Below are 19,061 nucleotides of genomic sequence, written 5' to 3' on the forward strand. Positions count from 1 at the left end.
CAGGCTGAGCTCGATTTTCTGTGGTCTGCTTGCAGTTAGCTGTAATTGTCTAAATCTGACCTCTGGCCTTCTTCTGCCGACTGACTCTAGTGGCCCCTTAGAGGCCCCATTTCAATCAGCCAACTGCTCAGGGAAACTGACTATTTCACTATAACTGAAGCGGGATGCTGAAGCACACTTCAGAACTCAGATCTTCCTAAGGAAAGGGAACTCCAGGAAAGGGAGTGGAGAGTAGTGAATACATTGATGGGAAAGGCCAGGGCTTCGGACCACAGGCTCCCGCCACCCCTGGGGTAAATAGCCTGGTTCTCTCCCTCCCTCGTGGTAATCCAGCCCAACCAGTTCCTCAGGGCAACCAGCCAGGAGAGCTATGTGGGTGAGCCCCACTCCTGCTCCCATTAACTATCCCTCCCCAGGGAGAGCAAAGAACAAGGCCTGCAAACAGGAGCTTGAATAGAAAAGATCTTTTTATTTTCAGTTTGGCAATATTACAAAAAAAATCCTAAGGCTGGTTTAAACAAAAAAAAATTCAAGCAAACCTTGTTCAAGGAAAGAGGAGGGTAACAGAACACGTTTGTAGGCAGACGGTTTACTGGCTTAATACAAAGAAACAGGAGAGACCGAAACTGAGTCTCGAGGTTCTGACAACAGTCATTGCTCTGGGCCTGTTTTATCGGGTGTAAAACCAGTGGATTGGGAGTAATCAACAAGCATGTTTTTTGATGCTTCCCCAGAACCTCAGAAAGGAAACTGACCAATTACTGGCTTGGCCTTTCCTTTAGGTTTTATACACTCCGACCCCTCCAGGAGCAGGAATTATAGTTATGTGGAAATGGTAACATCTTCTTCAATTCAAGGTATATCTATTTCTAGTACATCTCTCTTCTTCCCCCCCCCCACCCATTTTCCCCCACTTTCTTCCAGTGTGACTCAGACCTAGATGACCAGTTCAATCTGTAGCTGAGATGGACAAGGGGATGGAATTCCAAACCCCTACTTCCTGACCATCACTAATGAGGAATCTAGCTGGGAATCACTTCCCTTTCTAGGTTAAATGATTCATAAAACCCTAACAACTCCACACCCACACTTCACTCCTCCAACAGAGCCACTCAACACCGAAGAGCAGTCCTACCACTCCCTCCCAGCTCACCACCCAAGACTCACACTGAGTTCATAAGACAGCAAACAGGAAGTTCCCTGGGCCCATGATGTCAGTATAATCATATGAACAAGTGTGTCATTGTAGGGGTGGCTGAATTTTTTTTTGAAGGGAAAAGAGGCCAGTGATACTCATGAAACACCGGTGAATTTTATATAAAAAGCTTTAATGGGACAGAAGTACCGCCCCCAATTTAAAAAAGTTTAAACCCTGAGAAAGATTCTACCCAGCCTCCCCCACCTCACGTCCCACCCCAGCAAACCGCCCTCAACACCCCAGCACTTGCTGCTCCCACCACCGCCTCCACTGGGCGGCCAAGAACAAGCATTAAGTTAGGGAAGAGGAAATACAAAGTCATGTTAATAGCACCATCATATATGTCTCTTTCCAATAGAAAGGTCTGAGGCAGATCTCTTAAAGGGAAGACCACCGGGGTCTCCACGAGTCTATGAAGTCTGGATGCGTGCTGGCCGGCTTCACCGACCGGCATCCATACAGTCTGACGCCGCGGTCCCTTCCGCCCCAGCCTGGAAGGTGACTACTACCGAGGCCAGAAAAAGCGTCCCACCTTCTCCTCTCGGACCAGCCTCTTAGCAGCATTATGGAGCAGATTCTCCAGATAGGCAGCTGCTCTCTCGTCCTCCCCACCACCACTCCCCTCTGCCACCAAAGCCGTCACCAGCGCCTGAGGAAGGACAGGAGCGAGGTCAGGATTCCTCACCGGGAAGTGGACGACCAAAGCCTAAGCCCCCAGGTCACACAGGGCTGGACAGCGGCCTCGACGTAACTCGGGCCAGCTAAAGCTACGGGCACAGTCCGGAGTCCAGGGCTCAAGTTAGAAAGCCACGACTGTCCGAACCAAGATGTTTATCATGTTGTCTGCCTGGCGGCAACCCGGCTGAAGTTCACACGAGGGAGGCGGGGCAGTGGGCTTTGGCGGCCCCCCGGTGTTACTCAGGATCCCAGAGAAGCGCTTCTGTAAAACTCGGGCCAGACTGGGGAAAGGGCCCTCCTCCACCTGCAACTGCCGCCTCCCCAGGTCTTCAGCCTTCCCTTCGGCCGCCGCCGTTTCTTCCTCCAACCTAGCTTTCTTGCTGGGAACCAGCCCGGCTTCCCCGCCCTGGCCCACACTACTGCTCCGCCGTTTGCGGTTGGGTTTCATTGAGCGCTGAGACAGAGTAGCAAAGGGCACCGGAGGCAGGTGGCTGCAGGCGGGCGCCGGCTCAGTCTCCCTAGCTTCCTGCGTTTCCATGGGCTCTGGGACCGGGATCACCTCTTCAGACACTTGCGAAGAGCCAGCTTCGGCTTCAGCTACGGTCATGGGCTGGGGCAGGTTAGGGGTGGGAGCCAGGGCCGCGGCCGGAAAGGGTAGCTCCGCTTCATCGGTCTCTACCTTGGCGGAGAGGTAGAGCTCCCTGGCGCTCCGCATGACCAGCGATAACTGAAGGCTCCGGTGCAACCTCAAGCCGCCGCGCTGCATGCGAGAATGGTACATCTTCCACACCGACATGGTCATAATACGCTGCGCTTCCTTCTGTGCTTCCATGCCGGGACCGGGGCGCAGCACCAGGAGAGAGGGACGGGAGGGTGGAATAGTGGGTGGTCTGGGAGGGTGACCCTTGGGCAAAGCCTCGTAACAGATATGGACAGCAAGAGGGATTACGCCCTCTTCTTCGCTTGCTTTCCGCTCCCAATTCCCCTAAACGCCCACCTCAAACTGGAGACAGGTTCTTCCTCAACTCCAGGAAAGGCCGAAACCGTTTACACAAATGAGACAAACGCGGCCTGAGAACGAGCTCTTTATACCTCTAGTTGCGTCACCGAGGAGCCGCCCCACCCAATCAGAAAGCCGCATCCCGGCTTTTCGACCCGCCACCGGAGGCCCTTTAAAGCCACAGGACGGAAATGCCGGACCTAATTCAAAGCCCCAGGGAGAGTGGGGGAGGGGAAGAAGGCTGGTAGAGACTGGACTGGACAGAGTGAGGGGTGGGGAGAAACTCCTCTCACCTTTCCCCAAAGAATTTTCTTCTTGTGCCTGCAGTTGGGTGTATATTGTTCCTGAGTTCGGTATGAGATACGGGGAGGGGAAGAGCCCCTCAAAGCGCGTGGTGCGAGGTATCTCAAGCTAACCTTTACTTGCAGTCAAGGGCTCAGAGACGGGGCCGCTCACATGTCAGCCCTTCCAGGGCGTACCTCGGTGCGGTCCTGGGGCTCAGACAAGCTCCCCACTTACACCTTGCAAAAGTGATCACTGTCTAAGCATCTGGAAGAGCCTGGTATCTTACAAAACTAGCAATTCCGAAAAGCTACGTCGCCCCCGCTCGCTTCGAGGCTGGGGGAAAAGGATAAGGAAGGGGACAGAGAACTAGTTACAAATATTAAACGTTATTTTGTCACAGATTCACTCCTGTTTTCCATGGCCGTTCCGCCCGGTGATTCCGCTTTCCCAAAAGGAAAGAGGGTGTGAATAACTTGTGGAAAAAGTAAGGAGTTTCCACCGTAGCTCCGACTTCCCTAAGTCCGGCCCCTTTAAGAGAAGGAGCCTCCCCTTCTGAGGTTTTGATGCATTCCCGCCACTAGGTTTCGTTTCCATGACTATATTAGGAAACTGTGACGTCCAGAGGTCCAGGCATCGTTCGCCGGGTGCCGGCGCTGCTTCCTCTTGCCCATATAAGGGCAGAGGCCGGGACTCGTAGGGTCAGTGAATGCGAAGCCTCCTTCCGGAACCCTAACCCGGGGCCTCGGAGCTGACCCGTCTCGAGGAGGAAGGTTATTTGAGAAGGATGGATTTAGACCTGGAACTTAGAGATCTTTTTACAGATAGCAAAACTGAAGACTGGGGAAGGAAATTGTCCGAAGTTACAAGGTTGTAACTAGCAAGAGTTAGGGTTTCGTACCCACTTCTCTGTATTTAGTCATATCTCTCCAGACTCCACGCTGACTCTGGCTCTTCTTCCACCACGCCCCCACGTGGGTAATTTACCCCACCCCTTTCTAGCTTTTTTTTTTTAACATGTTCTCTCTCCCCATTGGAATATAAATTTTTTGGTTGGGATTATCTTCCTCCTCGTATTTGTATTCCTTGTCGAGGCAAGATGCCTATTTGTAAATGTTTAATAAATGCTTGTTGTCTGGTGTTCTTTCCGATACCTCTCGCGGTGGTTCCCCTGGAGACTCCTCTCTACTTTTCCTAGAAGTGACTGCTCCTCCATCTTTCAAGGAACCATTCTGGCCCTGCCCACGTTTCCTGTCCCCCTGCGCCTTTGTAATCTTTCCTCCACTCTACCTTCCTCGCGTAGGTGTTCGGTCTGTGAGAAGTGGGTGCTCTCACCCCCGCCCCTTCCTTTCTCCTGCCTTCGCTCGGAAGCCGGGAACTGGTTTCCATCACCACCTCTGCCACCAATTTGTACTGTTCTGCCTGACCCGTGGGCGCGGCGCAAAAGGGAGTCGCTTAGGCTGCTCGTCGGTCCATAAATCTCCCAGACTTGCACTGAGGAATTAATCGCAGTTCCTTTCAAACCTCTGCAACTCAGGAAAATGGCTCATGGCCATGGGTCAGGGATTTGGGGAGTCGAGAGTGGAGAAACCACAGCCCGCCATGTACCGAGGGGAGCGGAGAGCTAGTACGTGTAGTAGTAGATGGTACCAGTGCTTCCTGAGGATTTGGGGGTTAGGGGCGATTTGGGAAGAAGGGTTGGAATACGGGAAAGATGTGATGCAGAACTAAAAAAAGCTCCATACTCTACCTTCCTGATTTCTGTAGCTCGTTGGCAAGAAGAAAGGAAGGAACTTCTTTGCTTAGCACACTTCCAGCACTGGGAATATAATAATATACCTTGTTTGTACCTAGTTGTCTGCAGTTTGTCGCCCACATTAGACTTCTCCTTGAGGGCACGGACCGGCTTCTGACTTTCTTTGTATCCTCAGCCCTTAGCAAGGTACCTGGAACGTAGTGGGCACTTAATGCTTCTTCAGTCGATCTGAGAAGGAAGGCAGCTACGCCGCCTACGGTGAATGGATATGCTGCCTTTCAGCGTTACAGCTGTGTACAGACGCAGACAGACAGACACACTCCACCACCACCACCACCACCACACCACGCGTTTCCCCCTACTGCCCTGGGCCAGCATCCCGGAAGAGAAGCCCCGCGTTCCTCGGCAGGGAATAAGCATTCAGCCTCTTCCCCAGCCCAAAGCCCACCCAAGAAAGAGATCACGACCCTGTGACAGCCCCAGCCACTTCGCCCCCACTCCCGGCAGACGCCAAAGGAGGGCCTCCTCTGAAGAAGCCGTACCTAGTCCCATTGGCTTCTCCGAGAGATGGCTTATCCCGGAGAAGAGAAAGGGGTCGCGGCCAGTTACTTGGGGGATAAGAAGCAGCCCTGCTCCTAACCAAGATGGTGGCCAGGGATGTGGAAGGGAGGTTGGGCTGTTGGTGAGGCCATAGAGAGGGCGGAAGTCTCCGTGTTCCGGGATCCCTGACCTTCTCACTTCTCCCCTCCCTGTGCGTGGGACACGTCTCGTAGGTGCCCGGGGGGTTGCGTGACGGGGTCGGAGCTCACATTCTCTCCTCCGGGGGTTGGGGCGCTCATACGCGAGGCAATATATCTCTGGAAGCCCCTTTTTCCGTGGTCCGAGGGTGAGCTGCAGGGGCCGGAACAGCTATCCCGAGAGAAGCAAGGGCTAGGGGTGGGGCGTGAAAGTGGGATTCTTCTCCTCCTCCTTCCACCCCCACCCCGCCCCTGTTCCCCATGCCCTCCGAGGAGTAGTGAGGGTGCCCTGCCGGCTTGAGTCCCAGCAGAGGGAGGAGGTGCGTGAGGGGTGGGGGGGGGGGACTTGGCAAGGCACCAGAGCTCCTTCCCCCAGCGGGCAAATCCAGATAATAGGAAGGGGGCGGGGTGTGTTGGGGGGCGGGTCTGCCTGGAGAAGGCTCTGATTTCCTTCTTCACCGACCACAGTGAACACCTCCCGGTCCTGTGCCAGTGGTGGTGTGAGGTCCTGCAGGAGACTCAGGTCATTATGGTCCGCAAGAGTTCGACTGGACCACCAGTGAGCTGCGCTACAGCCTTAGGGGCACTGAATGGGACCTGGAGGACCTGAGGGAGACTTGATAGCCTACCTGGTTGAGGAGAAGGGGAAGAGCCAGATGTTGGTGAGGACAGTGCTGCAATCTCGGACACTCAACTAGATGAATTCCCCAAAGAACTTTTGTGTATTTAGGTTCTATCTAGATTAATTGTATTAGAAATTAAATTGTGTTATTATGAAAATTGTTTTGACCTCACGGATTCCCAGAAAGGATCTCAGAGTCCACTTCATCACATTTTGAGAACTGCTGGTCTAGCTAGGTAGGGGAGTAGGATACTGTCCTGGGGAAAAGGTAGCTTGGGGAGCCCTAGGGCACACACGCTGTCCATATATGGAGTGATAGAGGCATACCAGAGGGAAAACGGGAGGATAGCTGCCTAGCCATCACCCTAGGCCACTTACCCTCATTTCCAAGGGATGCCTCATACCCATGGAGGGCATCTGTCTCCATCTTAACTGGCTCTTGACTCTACCCATCCCTGGAAAATTCAAGATAAAGGCTCGGGCCTTACATGATCAGAGAGCTTTGGTAGAGAGAATGGAGGGTTCTGAGGCCATAAGAGGCCCCTTAAAGGGCAATAGGGAGGGCGATTCTGGACTTAGAACTAGTTTAGGAGGAGGTGCTCATGGTTACCCCTCCCCAGGAAATGAGAGACCATAATGCCCACCCAGCAGCTACAGCTTTCATTAAGAAAAAATGAGAGGTAACAAATGCACCACACACCTCCCCGCCCCCCCCCCCCAGCAACTCTTCCTCCAGGGATCTTTGCCTGCCCCTTCATTATTTATAATTACTCCTTTCAGTAATGCTCTATGGTTTACAAAGATCTCTTTTCTCAGAACACCCCTAAGTTAGGTAATACAAGTACTGTTATCACTATTTTATAGATGAAAAAACGGAGGCTAAGATATTGTCTTGCCTCACAGTAAATGTTGGAGCTAGGTATGTATGTACCTAATACTTCTGATTATATGCCCACCTCTGCATGTGTCTCTCTGGGTGCTTGTCCTCCCTCTAGATGCTGATGGGTGGGACAGTCCCTCCAAACCTAGACACTAGCCACTACAACCAGCTAGACACACATTCACACAGCTATTCACAGGAGGAACAACAGGCCACACTGCAAGTAAGAAGAGAAAGGGTTGGGCTGACCTAGGAGCTTCAGCAGCTGCCAGGGGCCTGAGGAGGAAGTGGGGTTACCAACCCAAAGAACCAATGCCTCCCCACTCCCCTCAGCCGATCATGAATCAATAGGCTCAGCAGCTGAAGCTTGTAGCTGGCAGTATCCAAATCCTGAGCATCAGGCCAGGTTGGCAAAGAGCTAGATGAGCAGAACATGAGTGATGCCTCTTGGGGGAGCTGGGGCCTCTCCTCTGCAAAGCCCCCTACAACCAGAGCTAGGAGACAGGTGAAATGGGTGACACTCAGTCGCCCAGAGGGATGGGCTCCTCAATAAATTGGCCAAGGTGTCCCACATGACCAGTGGTGAGTCCTGGCCCAGCATTAGATAAAGAACACCCTGGAAGTCAATCCTAACACCTGCTCTTCAGGGGTAGCTGGGAGGAAGAGGGCTCAGGTCTGGGTACCCTTTCTGTTCTCTCAGGGGCCACCCTCTTGTGTGCCATCTTCTTGATGCTCACTGTGATCCTTGTGAGGCTCTGCCTGCTCTTGTCCCTGTGACCCCTGGGAATCCCCAAGAGGGCAGGGGAAAGAGGAGGAGGGCCTCAGAGTGGGGGCATGAGGGACCAGGATAATTGCACTTTACAGAGCTTTGTCTAGAGGTCTGAAGTAGTCAGAATAAGTGCCACCCCCACCCCTCAACTGGATGTTTAGCTTGACAGGAAGATACTTGGGGCAGGGGGAAGGGGGTTCAACTTCCCTTCCATCACCTCTAGGTTTACCACTTTCTATGCCATGGGCACAGTGCCCCTAACCTTGGGCTGGATGAAAGACCTGTTTCTGCCCCAAACTGCTCTTAGTTGAATCCATGTAGTCCTGAAGCATCTTCTAGATATATCAATTTTGAAATAAAAATCCAACTTTTTAAAAGATTGCTACAAGCTTCTCTCTCAGGCTTCTGAAGTTTGGGGAGGAAATGCAATCAAAAAAGGCCTTCTGAGAGTCAAGAAAGATGGGATCAGAGTATGAAGGCAGGCCCCTCCTCCCATCAAGTAAGTGGAGACTCTGGTTACAAATGCCATTGTTTATTCTTATCAGTATTATTCCCATTATTCACATTTCTCCAGCTCTGCTCCTCTTTACAGTAGTTAATGTGCAAGCCTCATTACTGGGATCACAGGGGGTGAGGCGGGCTGGGGGGCTGGGGAGCCTTGTGTGTGTTTTCTGAAGGTCACAAGGTCATTGGCACTTCACACAGACAAATCCTGGCAGCCCCAGGGTCTGGGGGAATTTTTTTTTGTCTTTTTCTATTTTTTCTTCCTTTTTTTGTGGAAAATTTGATTCTGGGCCTGACTTCTGGGGGTGGTTGGTGGAGAAGCAGCTGCAGCATCAGCAGAAAGCACCCAGCATTCCTGGGCCATGCAGCTCAGCAGAAAGTCGAATGGGCTGGGGGGGTGGGGTGGTTAGATGAAGGATGTTTGAGAAAGGAAAGTGAAGAGCAGGACCCTGGTGGGGGGAGGGGGCAACCCCCCTTTGGTAAGGCACAACCCTTGTCTTTGGCTCTCCTGGGAGGAGCTGACTCCCCTGCCCCCCTCCCCAGCCCACTTCAGCACAATCCCTCAGGCCCCCTTCCAGGCTCTCTGCGCCTTTTGGCATCTGTACAAATTAGGGGCCTGGACAAGATGATTCCTAGGTCCTTTCAAGCTCCAAGTCTATGATTCTCAGATTCATGGTACAAACACCTGCTTACAACCATGGAATTTGGAGATCAGAAGTCTCTCCGCTCTCCATATTGCCCCTACCCAGCTGCCTCCTTTATTGCTAAATGACACCTCCCCTCAAGCTTCCAGGTATACAAAATAGGGGATCCTGGTGACTTTTTTCCTGGAAGCAGAGGCTGTAGCCTAAAGAGTTGCAGAAGGGGGAAGGGGGGGGAGGGAGGTCAGCAAAGCAAGACACTCTGAAATAACTGTCACACTGGGGGAAAGCTCAAGTCCAGTGTGGCTGAATCTCACCCACTCACTGTTGGGGCAAAAGGCTCCAGAGCCTAAGCTGGACCAGGGACTAGGAATGTGCTGAAGGGTGGCTGGTAGACAATCCAATTTTAAATTTCAACTCTGGCCTACCCCTGTGCTCTTTTCTCCTCCTCCTCCCAACCCTTGTTAAGAGGTCAGGCAACTCCACAGGCTACATAGTTCACAGCTGGATTTAGGGGTCACAATACATAAGGGATACACATACTGTCCTTCCTCCCTACCCCAGGCACCAAGGTGAGAAGGGGCTCCCACTCTGCCTCCCCTCCTTACTGATCTCTCCTTCCCCAATTTGGTCCCAGAACCTCATAGGTGACCCCAGCTAGCAGAGCACCTTGAGGGGCCTTGTGCTTTGGGAAATTTGGGGAAGGGAAATTAGGACAGTTTAGGGGTGGGAGGGCAGATAAGGTGCTTGTATATTTGGGGAAGAAAGGTCTTGTGTCCCTCCCCAGGGGCTTAAGAAAGTGACTGAGAAGTAGACATACAGAATGTGGTACAAGAAGACTCTGGTACTGGGGGGTACACAGCTGGGGGGGGGGATTTGCTTGCTCCCTCTCTCCCTTAGCCTACATTGAGTAGAGTCATTTAAAAAGGGTTTATCCTGAGGAACTTGGAAAGATTGGACAGACTGAAATAGACTAGCTTCTGGAAATAGGGATGGGGGCAATTTTCCTCAAATGGCCTCTTCAAAAGGTCCCCAATTCTGCCCTCCCGCTTTGAGTAACCAGCAGCCTGTCTTATGAGCAGGTGGCTCTTTCCTAGGTACGCTGTGCCAAAGTCTTGAGGTCCCAGGTATGGGAGCTCCTTCAAAGTGCATGTCGTCCCATCCCCCCCCCCACTACCCCTAGCCAGGCCCTCTAGAGCCAGACATTGCAGGTGACCCCTCTGCTACCCTAGTAGATAATACTGTGGGGCATGCTGGGCCCTGGGCAAGATCCTTGGAAAGCAGAAAACATAGAGTCAGAGGCTGACAAGGGTAGGTATCCTCTTACACTGCCTCTGCCTGCAAATGGACAGCAATCCAAAAACTGCAGAAACATCAAGGACAGCGCCACCACCTGGCTTCATCCCAAACTGTACCACTAGGCATTTCAAAAAAGAATGACATACCCAAAAATCCTGGGGCAAATTAAGGAACAGTGTCTGGTCATTCAGACCTCAGGTAGCTCTTACTTTGCCTCCTCTAAAAGACGTAAAGCGGAGAGAAGCCCAGGAATTATTTCCATTAGAAGGTAAATTCCTTACGGGGCAGGGACTTTTCTGTTTCATGATTTGTCTTCCTGTCTCCAGCTCTTAGGCCTGTACCTGGCCCATGGTAAGTAAGTAAATAAATACTTATGGGGAGTGGAGCCAAGATGGCACGTAAATACAGGGACTCGCTTGAGCTCTCCCCCAAATCCCTCCAAACACCTGTAAAAAATGACTGAACAAATTCTAGAGCTACAGAACCCACAAATGACAGAGTGAAACAAGTCTCCGGGCCAACACGGCCTGGATGGTCGCTGAGAAGGGTCTATTACACCAAGCTGGGAGCAGAGCGCAGCCCAGCATGGGCCGTGCCAGAAGAGACCAGGGGGAGCAGGCCTGAGGGCCCTGAATCACTGAGCTGTGGCAGTTTCCAAACTTCTCAACCCACAAACAACAAAGACAACCGAGCAGGTCAGTGGGAAAACTGTTGGACCTGGATGAGAGAAGTACAATTCAGCCCCAGGGCAGCAGAGGTGGTGGCAACAGCAGCATCAATGGCAGCATCGGGGGCTGCTTCTGGAGCTCCAGGCCCACAGACCGTGGGGGGAATCAGGTGGCTGATCAGAGCGAGAGTGCAGGGATCTCTTGCTGGCGCTGAGGCAGGGTGTTCTCTCTCTCTCTCTCTCTCTCTCTGCCCTGCTTGGATCTGGGTCATGGTCCTGGCTTGGCAATCTTTGGGGGAGGAGGAGCATTGGCATGGCAAAGTTTGTGGTGGTTGTGGAGAGGGAGTCCTCCTGGTAGTTATACAGAAGAAAGGAGTGCTTGCATACAGACCAGAGCACAAGCCAGGAGAGGAGTATCATACCACCTCAGAATAGAAGTGGCTCTGAAAACAGCAGCGCAAAACCCCTGAAGCTTGGGACAGAGCACTCTCCACTCTGGAAATAGTCATACCCTGACAAAGAGCTCAAAAGTCAAGTAACTGGCTGGGAAGTGGGCAGACAGTGTGAAAGGACTTAGACTATAGAATCTTTCTTTGGTGACAAAGAAGATCAAAACATACAGCCAGAAGAAGTCAACAAAGTCAAAGATCCTACAATCGAAAGCCTCCAAGAAAAACATGAATTGGTCTCAGGCCATGGAAGAGCTCAAAAAGGATTTGGAAAAGCAAGTAAGACAAGTAGAGGAAAAATTGGGAAGAGAAATGAGAGTGATGCAAGAAAATCATGAAAAACAAGTCAACAACTTGCTAAAGGAGACTCAAAAAATATTGAAAACAATTAACACCTTAAAAAATAGACTACCCAAATGGCAAAAGAGCTCCAAAAAGCCAATGAGGAGAAGAATGCCTTAAAAGGCAGAATTAAACGGAAAAGGAGGTCCAAAAGACCACTGAAGAAAATACTACCTTAAAAAGTAGAATGGAGGAAGTGGAAGCTAGTGACTTTATGAGAAATCAAGATATTATAAAACACAATCAAAGGAATGAAAAAATGGAAGACAATGTGAAATATCTCATTGGAAAAACCACTGACCTGGAGAATAGATCCAGGAGAGAATTTAAAAATTATTGGACTACCTGAAAGCCATGATCAAAAAAAGACCCTAGACATCATCTTTCAAGAAATTATCAAGGAAAACTGCCCTGATATTCTAGAACCAGAGGGTAAAATAGAAATTAAAAGAATGCACCGACCGCCTCTTGAAAAAAATCCCAAAAAGAAAACTCCTAGGAATATTGTAGCCAAACTGCAGAGTTCCCAGGAGAAAATCCCAAGGAGAAAATATTGCAAACAGCCAGAAAGAAACAATTTGACAGAAACACAAGATCTAGTGGCTTCTACATTAAGGGATCGAAGGGCTTGGAATATGATATCCTGGAGGTCAAAGGAGCTAGGATTAAAACTAAGAATCACCTACCCAGCAAAACTGAGTATAATACTTCAGGGCAAAATAAGGACTTTCAATGAAATACAGGACTTTCAAGCATTCTTGATGAAAAAACCAGAGCTGAATAGAAAATATGACTTTCAAATACAAGAATCACGAGAAGCATGAAAAGGTAAACAGGAAAGAGAAATCATAAGGGACTTACTAAAGGTGAACTGTTTTGTTTACATTCCTACATGGAAAGATGATATTTGTAACTCATGAGACTTTTCTCAGTATTATGGTAGTTGAAGGGAATATACATATATATATATATATAGATAGATAGAGAGCACGGGGTGAGTTAAATATGAAGGGATGATATCTAAAAAAATAAAATTAAGGGGTGAGAGAATACATTGAGGGAAGGAGAAAGGGAGAGATAGAATGGGGTAAATTATCTCACATAAAAGTGGCAAGAAAAAGCTGTTATAATGGAAGGGAAGAGGGGGCAAGTGAAGGTGAATGAGTGAATTTCACTCTCATCGGATTTGGCTTAAGGAGGGAATAACATACACATTCAGTTGGGTATCTTACCCTACAGGAAAGTAGGGGGGAGGGGAATAAGGAGAATGATGATAGAAGGAAAGGCAGACTGGGAGAGGAGGTAGTCAAAAGCAAACACTTTTGAAAAGGGACAGGATCAAAGGAGAAAATTGAATAAAGGGGGACAGGAGACAGGATAGTCTTTCACAACATGACTATTATGGAAGTGTTTTGCATAATGATACATGTATAACCTATGTTGAATTGCTTGTCTTCTTAAGGAGGGTGGGTGGGGAGGAAAGAAGGGAGAGAATTTGGAACTCAAAGTTCTAAAACCAAATGTTAAAAAAAAAATGTTTTTACATGCAACTGGGAAGTAAGATATACAGGCAATGGGGTATTGAAATCTATCTTGCCCTCCAAGAAAGTAAGGGGAAAGGGGATAAGGGGAGGGAGGAGTGGAGTGATAGAAGGGAGGGCAGACTGGGGAAAGGGGCATGACATCTTGGGGTGGGGGGGAGGGTAGAGATGAGAGAAAATTTGTAACTCAAAATCTTGAGGAAATGAATGATGAAAACTAAAAATAAATCTAAAAAAAGAAAGAGAGAGGAAATAAATAAATACTTATGACTCATTAGCTAAGGAGCAGAAAAGAGATGCACCCAAGGTGATGATGGACAGAGCTGCTGACAAAGCTAGGATTCTGAGGGATCAAACAAGTTTCTGCTCTCCGACAAACCCATCACTGGTCCTGTGGCATCACTCCAATTAAGTCTGGAGAGGAGATAGAAGTAACACAACAGGTACCCTCAGGTGCACCTGCCCGGTGCCCAGACCCAGCAGAGACAGTGTGGTGGAGAGAAAATAACATGAAACTGGGAGTCAGCTTCTCATCCTAGCCCTGCCTTGGGGAAGCCATGTAATTTCTGGGGGCCTCAATTGAATCAGATGACCCCTATAGTCCCTCCCCTCCACTCTAAATTTCTGAACAAATGATAGGTTCACAAAGAGTATAGGATTTGGCCAAAAGGCAGAAGCACCCTAACTCTTTGGGAGAGAGGTCACCCAGAGTCTGAGAGTTTGTGAGGGGCCCAAAAAGGGGAAAGATGAGGAAGAGACAAGGGAGACAAATAAAAATGAAATAAAGATGCCCCACCACACCAAGATCCATGTTCACATCCAACAAACTAGAAAACATTCTTATTCATTAAGGAAAAGGAATAACCACAAATCAGCTTATTCAAAATAATTAACAATGACAACTAACCCCCTAGTTGGGCCTGCCCAAGCTGGACACACCAGGGACTCAGAGGGAAAGCCATGGACTGGCAGAAATGAGGACCATAAAGGAGAGAAGGGCACATTAAAAGAAAAACCAACAAAGTCCACAGTATGTGGACAGATTTCTACCCACCCTGCTCCCCAAAACTAGATCCTCCCAACACCTTCTAGATCCCAGGAGCCAATTAAGCCTACCAGGCCTCCAGGATGGGGGAGTAGAGGACATGGGGGCTGGGAGGGGAAGAGTCACATTCCTATTGGTTTGAAAATTCTAAGGGTCTTGATATTTCCAAAGAACTTAACACTTGCTACAAAAGGTATTTTTAAAAAGTCTGTACATAGGGCTTCAGGGATAGGGGCAGAAGAAAGACAGGGACTGGACAGGGAGCAGAGCCCCAGGACCTCCAGCTCTCCGGATAGGTTCATGTATACACAAGGGAAGGGGTCCATCTCCAGTGTGAACCCCTTCTAGCCTCCTGCTCCACCATCCCCCAACAAACAATTCTGATTTAGTCTTGTGTTTGCCAAAGCAAAACCATTCAAGTCATTCCTACCCTATCACACACACACATTCAAGTGAACTTCAATCTTTCTCTTACACTGAAATACATGCATACACATGTGTACTCAAGCAAATCTCTCTCTCCCTCTCTCTCTCTGTCACACACACACACACACACACTCACACACTCTCTCTCTCTCTCTCTCTCTCTCTCTCTCTCTCTCTCTCCCCAAATAGTGCCCTGACTCCTCAGTGCCTGCTCTTTGCTCCAGAAAGAATCAAAATGGGTTAAAGATCTGAAGCAGAAGGAAGTCTGGCGAAAGAAAGATCATTCCCAAGAACTAAGTCTCTAAAACGAAGCTCTAGTCCACACCCCGCCACTCCCCTGCTATGACATTGGCAGATCAATTTACCGGCAGGTCGGGGAGGGAACACCTCCATCTCCTCCCAGTTAAATGGAGTTACTGCCAGTTGCCCTTACTATCCCACAGGATATCCCAATGATAAAATTAAGTAGATGGGAAGGTATTTTGGAAAAGTGGGCTAAGAATGAAGATGAAATAAGCCAGAGGCTCTGTGAAGGAGGAAGAATCGAGGAAACGAAGACTGGAGGCCTGGAAAAACAAAGTATGAAGAGAGCCAGAGGCTGACTCTGACCTCCAAGGGCAATCTTCTGGGAGGGCAGGGAGAGAGTTCAAATCTCCAATGCCCACTCCCAAAGATACTACAGGGGCACTGACTAGGGGAATGGGAGGGGGAGTGTTTGCCACTGAGAGGCAATCTGTTACTCATTTTCTCTTGCTTGTAGGACGAACATGCTTTTCCTTTCTCGGTAAATATTTTTATAATATATATATATATTATTTCTAGGTCTATAGATTTCTCTCTCTTTATATATATATATATATATATATATATAGTTAGATCATTCTGAGTGTGTGTTTAAAAAAAAAGTAAAGGAAACAAAACCATGTTTGATACTCTCCCAGCCACTCTCAGTGCCTGTCATGAAATGGGGAACAGGGCAGGAAGAGACCAGAGAGACCTCCCATTTCAGCCTACCCCACAGGACCACACAGCCCACCTAGATTTCTGCTCCTTGGTGCTATGTGCCCCTTGGGAAAGAAGTGGTGCTGTTTGGGAGGGGGAGGAGAATGGGACAGACAGCAGTGTGCAGCGATCACACGTCCCCTCTGGCAAACTGGACCAAGGACAGGAGGGGAGGTTAACCAAAGAATAAACAAAGTCCAAAGTGAAAGGCAGAGGCAACCCTTGTCAAAGGGCAGCCTGCAGGTGGGAAAGAGGGGCAGGAGAAGGGTGGGTGCAGGCCAGGAAAGGCCAGGCCAAGCAGGGCAGGGAAAAGGGGAAGGGTTATTGGAGGGCTTCGGCTGAGGGTCCAGCATCACCATCATGGCTGGCCGTCTCAAAGCCGTGCTCCACACTCATCACGTAGGGCTCCATCTTGCCTGCGTCATTGATGAAGGCCGTGTATGTATCGCCCTCAGCCATGAGTACCTTCGGCTTGGGGATCCAGCTCTTACGTACTACCCTTCGGGCATTGGTGCACATGTCCGCTGCGATGGCATTCATCTCACTCTCCTTAAAGTTGGGGGCGAAGTTCTGGCAGTAGACTTGGGGAGAGATGAAGGGAGAGGAGGGAAGGGAAGCCTTAAAGACCATGGCTCATTCTGTCTTCCTCACACAGAAACGTGCTAAGCATTAAAATGGCACTTACAGTATTTTCTCAATGAATGAATGCAGCTGAACCAGCCCCATGTCCCTCCAGGGGACTGGCTCTATACTTCCCAAGCCCTGGACTCCCTCCCTCTCCCACATGCCCCAGTCCTTACACTTGACAGCATGGAGGACCCGGCTGTCCAAGGGTTTTCGGCTAGGGTCATTGGTGGAAGATCGGATGCCTGTGCCACAACTGTTGGCCAGAGTGTTCCTGGAGGGAGAAGTGGGATCAGAGCTGAACTCCATGGGACCCTTAGCCTGGCCAGCCCAGGTCAAGAGTGGGCATTGAGCCTTTCACTCCAGAAAGACAGGAAGGGACTAAGTCATAGCTGAGTTTCATGGGGCCCTCAGGCTAGGTCCCAGAACTCCATGGATGCACAGACGGCATCAATACATGCTTGCTGTTTTTAAATGAAGGGAAGACTGGGCCTCACCTGTCAAAAAAGGAGGCAAGGAGCCGACGAAGGAGGACTTTGTGCCTTGTGCCCGCACTGACGTGACAGTTCATGAGTTGTGCCCTTGTGATGTATACATTGGTGCCTGGTAGGGGGGAGGGGGGAAGATTTGCATGCTGAGTAAAGGCCAGGCAGATCACCCAAAAGCTCATCTCTCTAGACCAATGCCAACCCACAAAAACCCACTTAGTTACTTTAACCCTACCCGCCCCAGGCAGATGGACCTCTGGCCCAGGCAGGAGCTAAGGCATACTGAAGACATACACAATGAGAGTCAAGGGACCAAGATAACAGAGTGGAGCTGGAAGATGTAACTAGCACTGGAAGAGATTTCAGGAGACATGAAAACTTAACTCTCCTGCTTAACTCTCAAGCCCAGTCAAGCTCCTCCTCAAAGATCCCCACCTAGTCTAGCTGGTTCCCCTAGCCTGGAAACACTCTCCCAAGTCCTACCTGTCTTACGTTAAAGGTCCTGCTCAAGTCCTGCTTCCTCTAGCCTTTCCTGACCCTTCCATCGTCGTCCCCCACCCCCACCCCCACCACCACCACCACCACTTCCCTCAAGAAAATCCTAAGTACTTGCTGACTGTATCACTCATTTAACCACTAGTATAATTTTTCACAGACATGTGTCCTAACCCCCCCCCCAAACTGTGACCTCAAGATCAGGAAACCTGGTGGCCCTGTTCAGCCTTCTATCCCCCCACCCCAGTGACTGAACACACAGCAAGGCAGGCCCTCTCAGACACCCAGGCCCACCTGTTACAAGCTCCAGCTTCTCAGCAGGGTCACCCTCGTCGTAGAGCTTTGGGTGGCATCGATTGCCAATCTGGTTGATGAGCTCAGCTGGCAGCGAGGCCAGGTCCTGCCGCACCCGGATTCGGTTGCGGGACTCGGAGACCACTTGCTCTGGCAGGGCCTCCACCTTTTCAGCTGGGGAGAGAGTGGGGAAGGGAGGGGAGGGGAGTGCCGATGGGGGCTGTAGGGCCTCCCCCGGGGCTGGGCCTCCCCGGGGCTAAGCCCCTCCCTCCCCCACCCAGGGGGCTTCCCCCGCTCACCTGTCTGGCCTACATTCATCATGCTGTACATCGTGTACATGTTGCAGATCTGGCGGTACTGCTCATCAGAGCCCTCCTCCCCTGCATCCTCCTCCTCATCCTCCTCATTGTGGTAGGAACTGGGGCTATCACTAGTGTAGGCGCTGGATGTCCCAGGACTGGTCCGTTCAGATGTGCTGGGCCCGCTCCCCATACCCGCTGCCCCTGCTGGCACTGGGGTTGGTGCCATGCCCTGGGGCACCTGCTGCTGCTGCTGAGGCTGCTGTGCCAGGGACTGTGGCTGCTGGGACCGGTTCCCTCCTAGGTCTGGGCTTGAGAACTTGGCCATTTTGCGGCTGCCATTGCTGCCACCCTCTTTCTGGCCACTGTCCCATAGCCGCTTGGCTACAGGCATGCATTGAACTGAGTCTGACTCTTGCTGCTCAGTCTTAACTCGAGAGACAAGGGGAAGTGGGGCGCTGCAAGCTGGCCAGCTGGAGGTCTGGGCTACAGGACTCTGAGGCTCTGATGAGGGTGTTTCTTCCACGTGTAGGCCCTGTGAGTCACAGCTGGGAGAGCTCACCTTGAGGAAAAATTCTGTGCCCTTCTCCATAATCTCCTGGATCTGGAGGAAGCCAGCAGTGTACATGAGGAGGAACTGGTCACCCACATTCATGCTGAGGCGACCAGTGTAGCAGAAGCTAAGGATCTGTTGGAAGGATTGGGGCTGCACAGCGGCGGGCAGCTCCACCACCGCACTCTTGCTGCTGTTGAAAAGGTCCCGGAAGTAAGAGCTGCTGGCAGCCAGAACAGCACGGTGGGCCTTAAAAGCATGGCCTTTTACCACCACTGACACATCGCAGTAGAGACCCTGCAGCCGCTGCTCATTCAAGCATTCCAGGATACTGTTGCCAAAGTTGGGGATCTCCATCTGCAGAGTCTGAGCCATGATGGTAGCAGCTTGAGGAGGGATGGGAGAAGCCCCCCTTCCCTCCACCCTGGATGTCAAAGTCCTCACACAATGAGGCTGAGCAAAGCTCAGGG

General features: G+C 50.6%; 2 protein-coding genes across 2 annotated transcripts; both read right to left on the reverse strand.

Moving 5' to 3' along the window:
• Window positions 1-1,311: 1,311 nt before the first annotated feature.
• Window positions 1,312-2,944, reverse strand: IER2 (immediate early response 2). Its single transcript, XM_036751205.1, has one exon. It carries the CDS (start codon window positions 2,706-2,708, stop codon window positions 1,998-2,000), a length of 711 nt encoding a protein of 236 aa, XP_036607100.1. The 5' UTR covers window positions 2,709-2,944; the 3' UTR covers window positions 1,312-1,997.
• A 12,792-nt stretch (window positions 2,945-15,736) lies between these two features.
• NACC1 (nucleus accumbens associated 1) lies at window positions 15,737-19,061 on the reverse strand. The gene is made up of 5 exons (XM_036766852.1): window positions 18,039-19,061; window positions 17,740-17,913; window positions 16,960-17,065; window positions 16,639-16,736; window positions 15,737-16,419 (listed from the first exon to the last, which is right to left on the reverse strand). The coding sequence occupies exons 1-5, from the start codon at window positions 18,964-18,966 to the stop codon at window positions 16,160-16,162; spliced, it is 1,566 nt and encodes a 521-aa protein (XP_036622747.1). The 5' UTR covers window positions 18,967-19,061; the 3' UTR covers window positions 15,737-16,159.

The sequence above is a fragment of the Trichosurus vulpecula genome, chromosome 1, assembly GCF_011100635.1.
Source record: "Trichosurus vulpecula isolate mTriVul1 chromosome 1, mTriVul1.pri, whole genome shotgun sequence".
Classification (NCBI taxonomy): Eukaryota; Metazoa; Chordata; class Mammalia; order Diprotodontia; family Phalangeridae; genus Trichosurus; species Trichosurus vulpecula.

Coding starts and splice junctions, on each gene's coding strand:
- IER2 (XM_036751205.1), bottom strand. CDS start 2,708: ATGGAAGCACAGAAGGAAGCGCAGCGTATTATGACCATGTCGGTGTGG.
- NACC1 (XM_036766852.1), bottom strand. CDS start 18,966: ATGGCTCAGACTCTGCAGATGGAGATCCCCAACTTTGGCAACAGTATC. Junction 17,914..18,038: donor GATGAATGTAGGCCAGACAG/GTGAGCGGGGGA, acceptor CTCTCTCCCCAG/CTGAAAAGGTGGAGGCCCTG. Junction 17,066..17,739: donor GAAGCTGGAGCTTGTAACAG/GTGGGCCTGGGT, acceptor CCCCCCTACCAG/GCACCAATGTATACATCACA.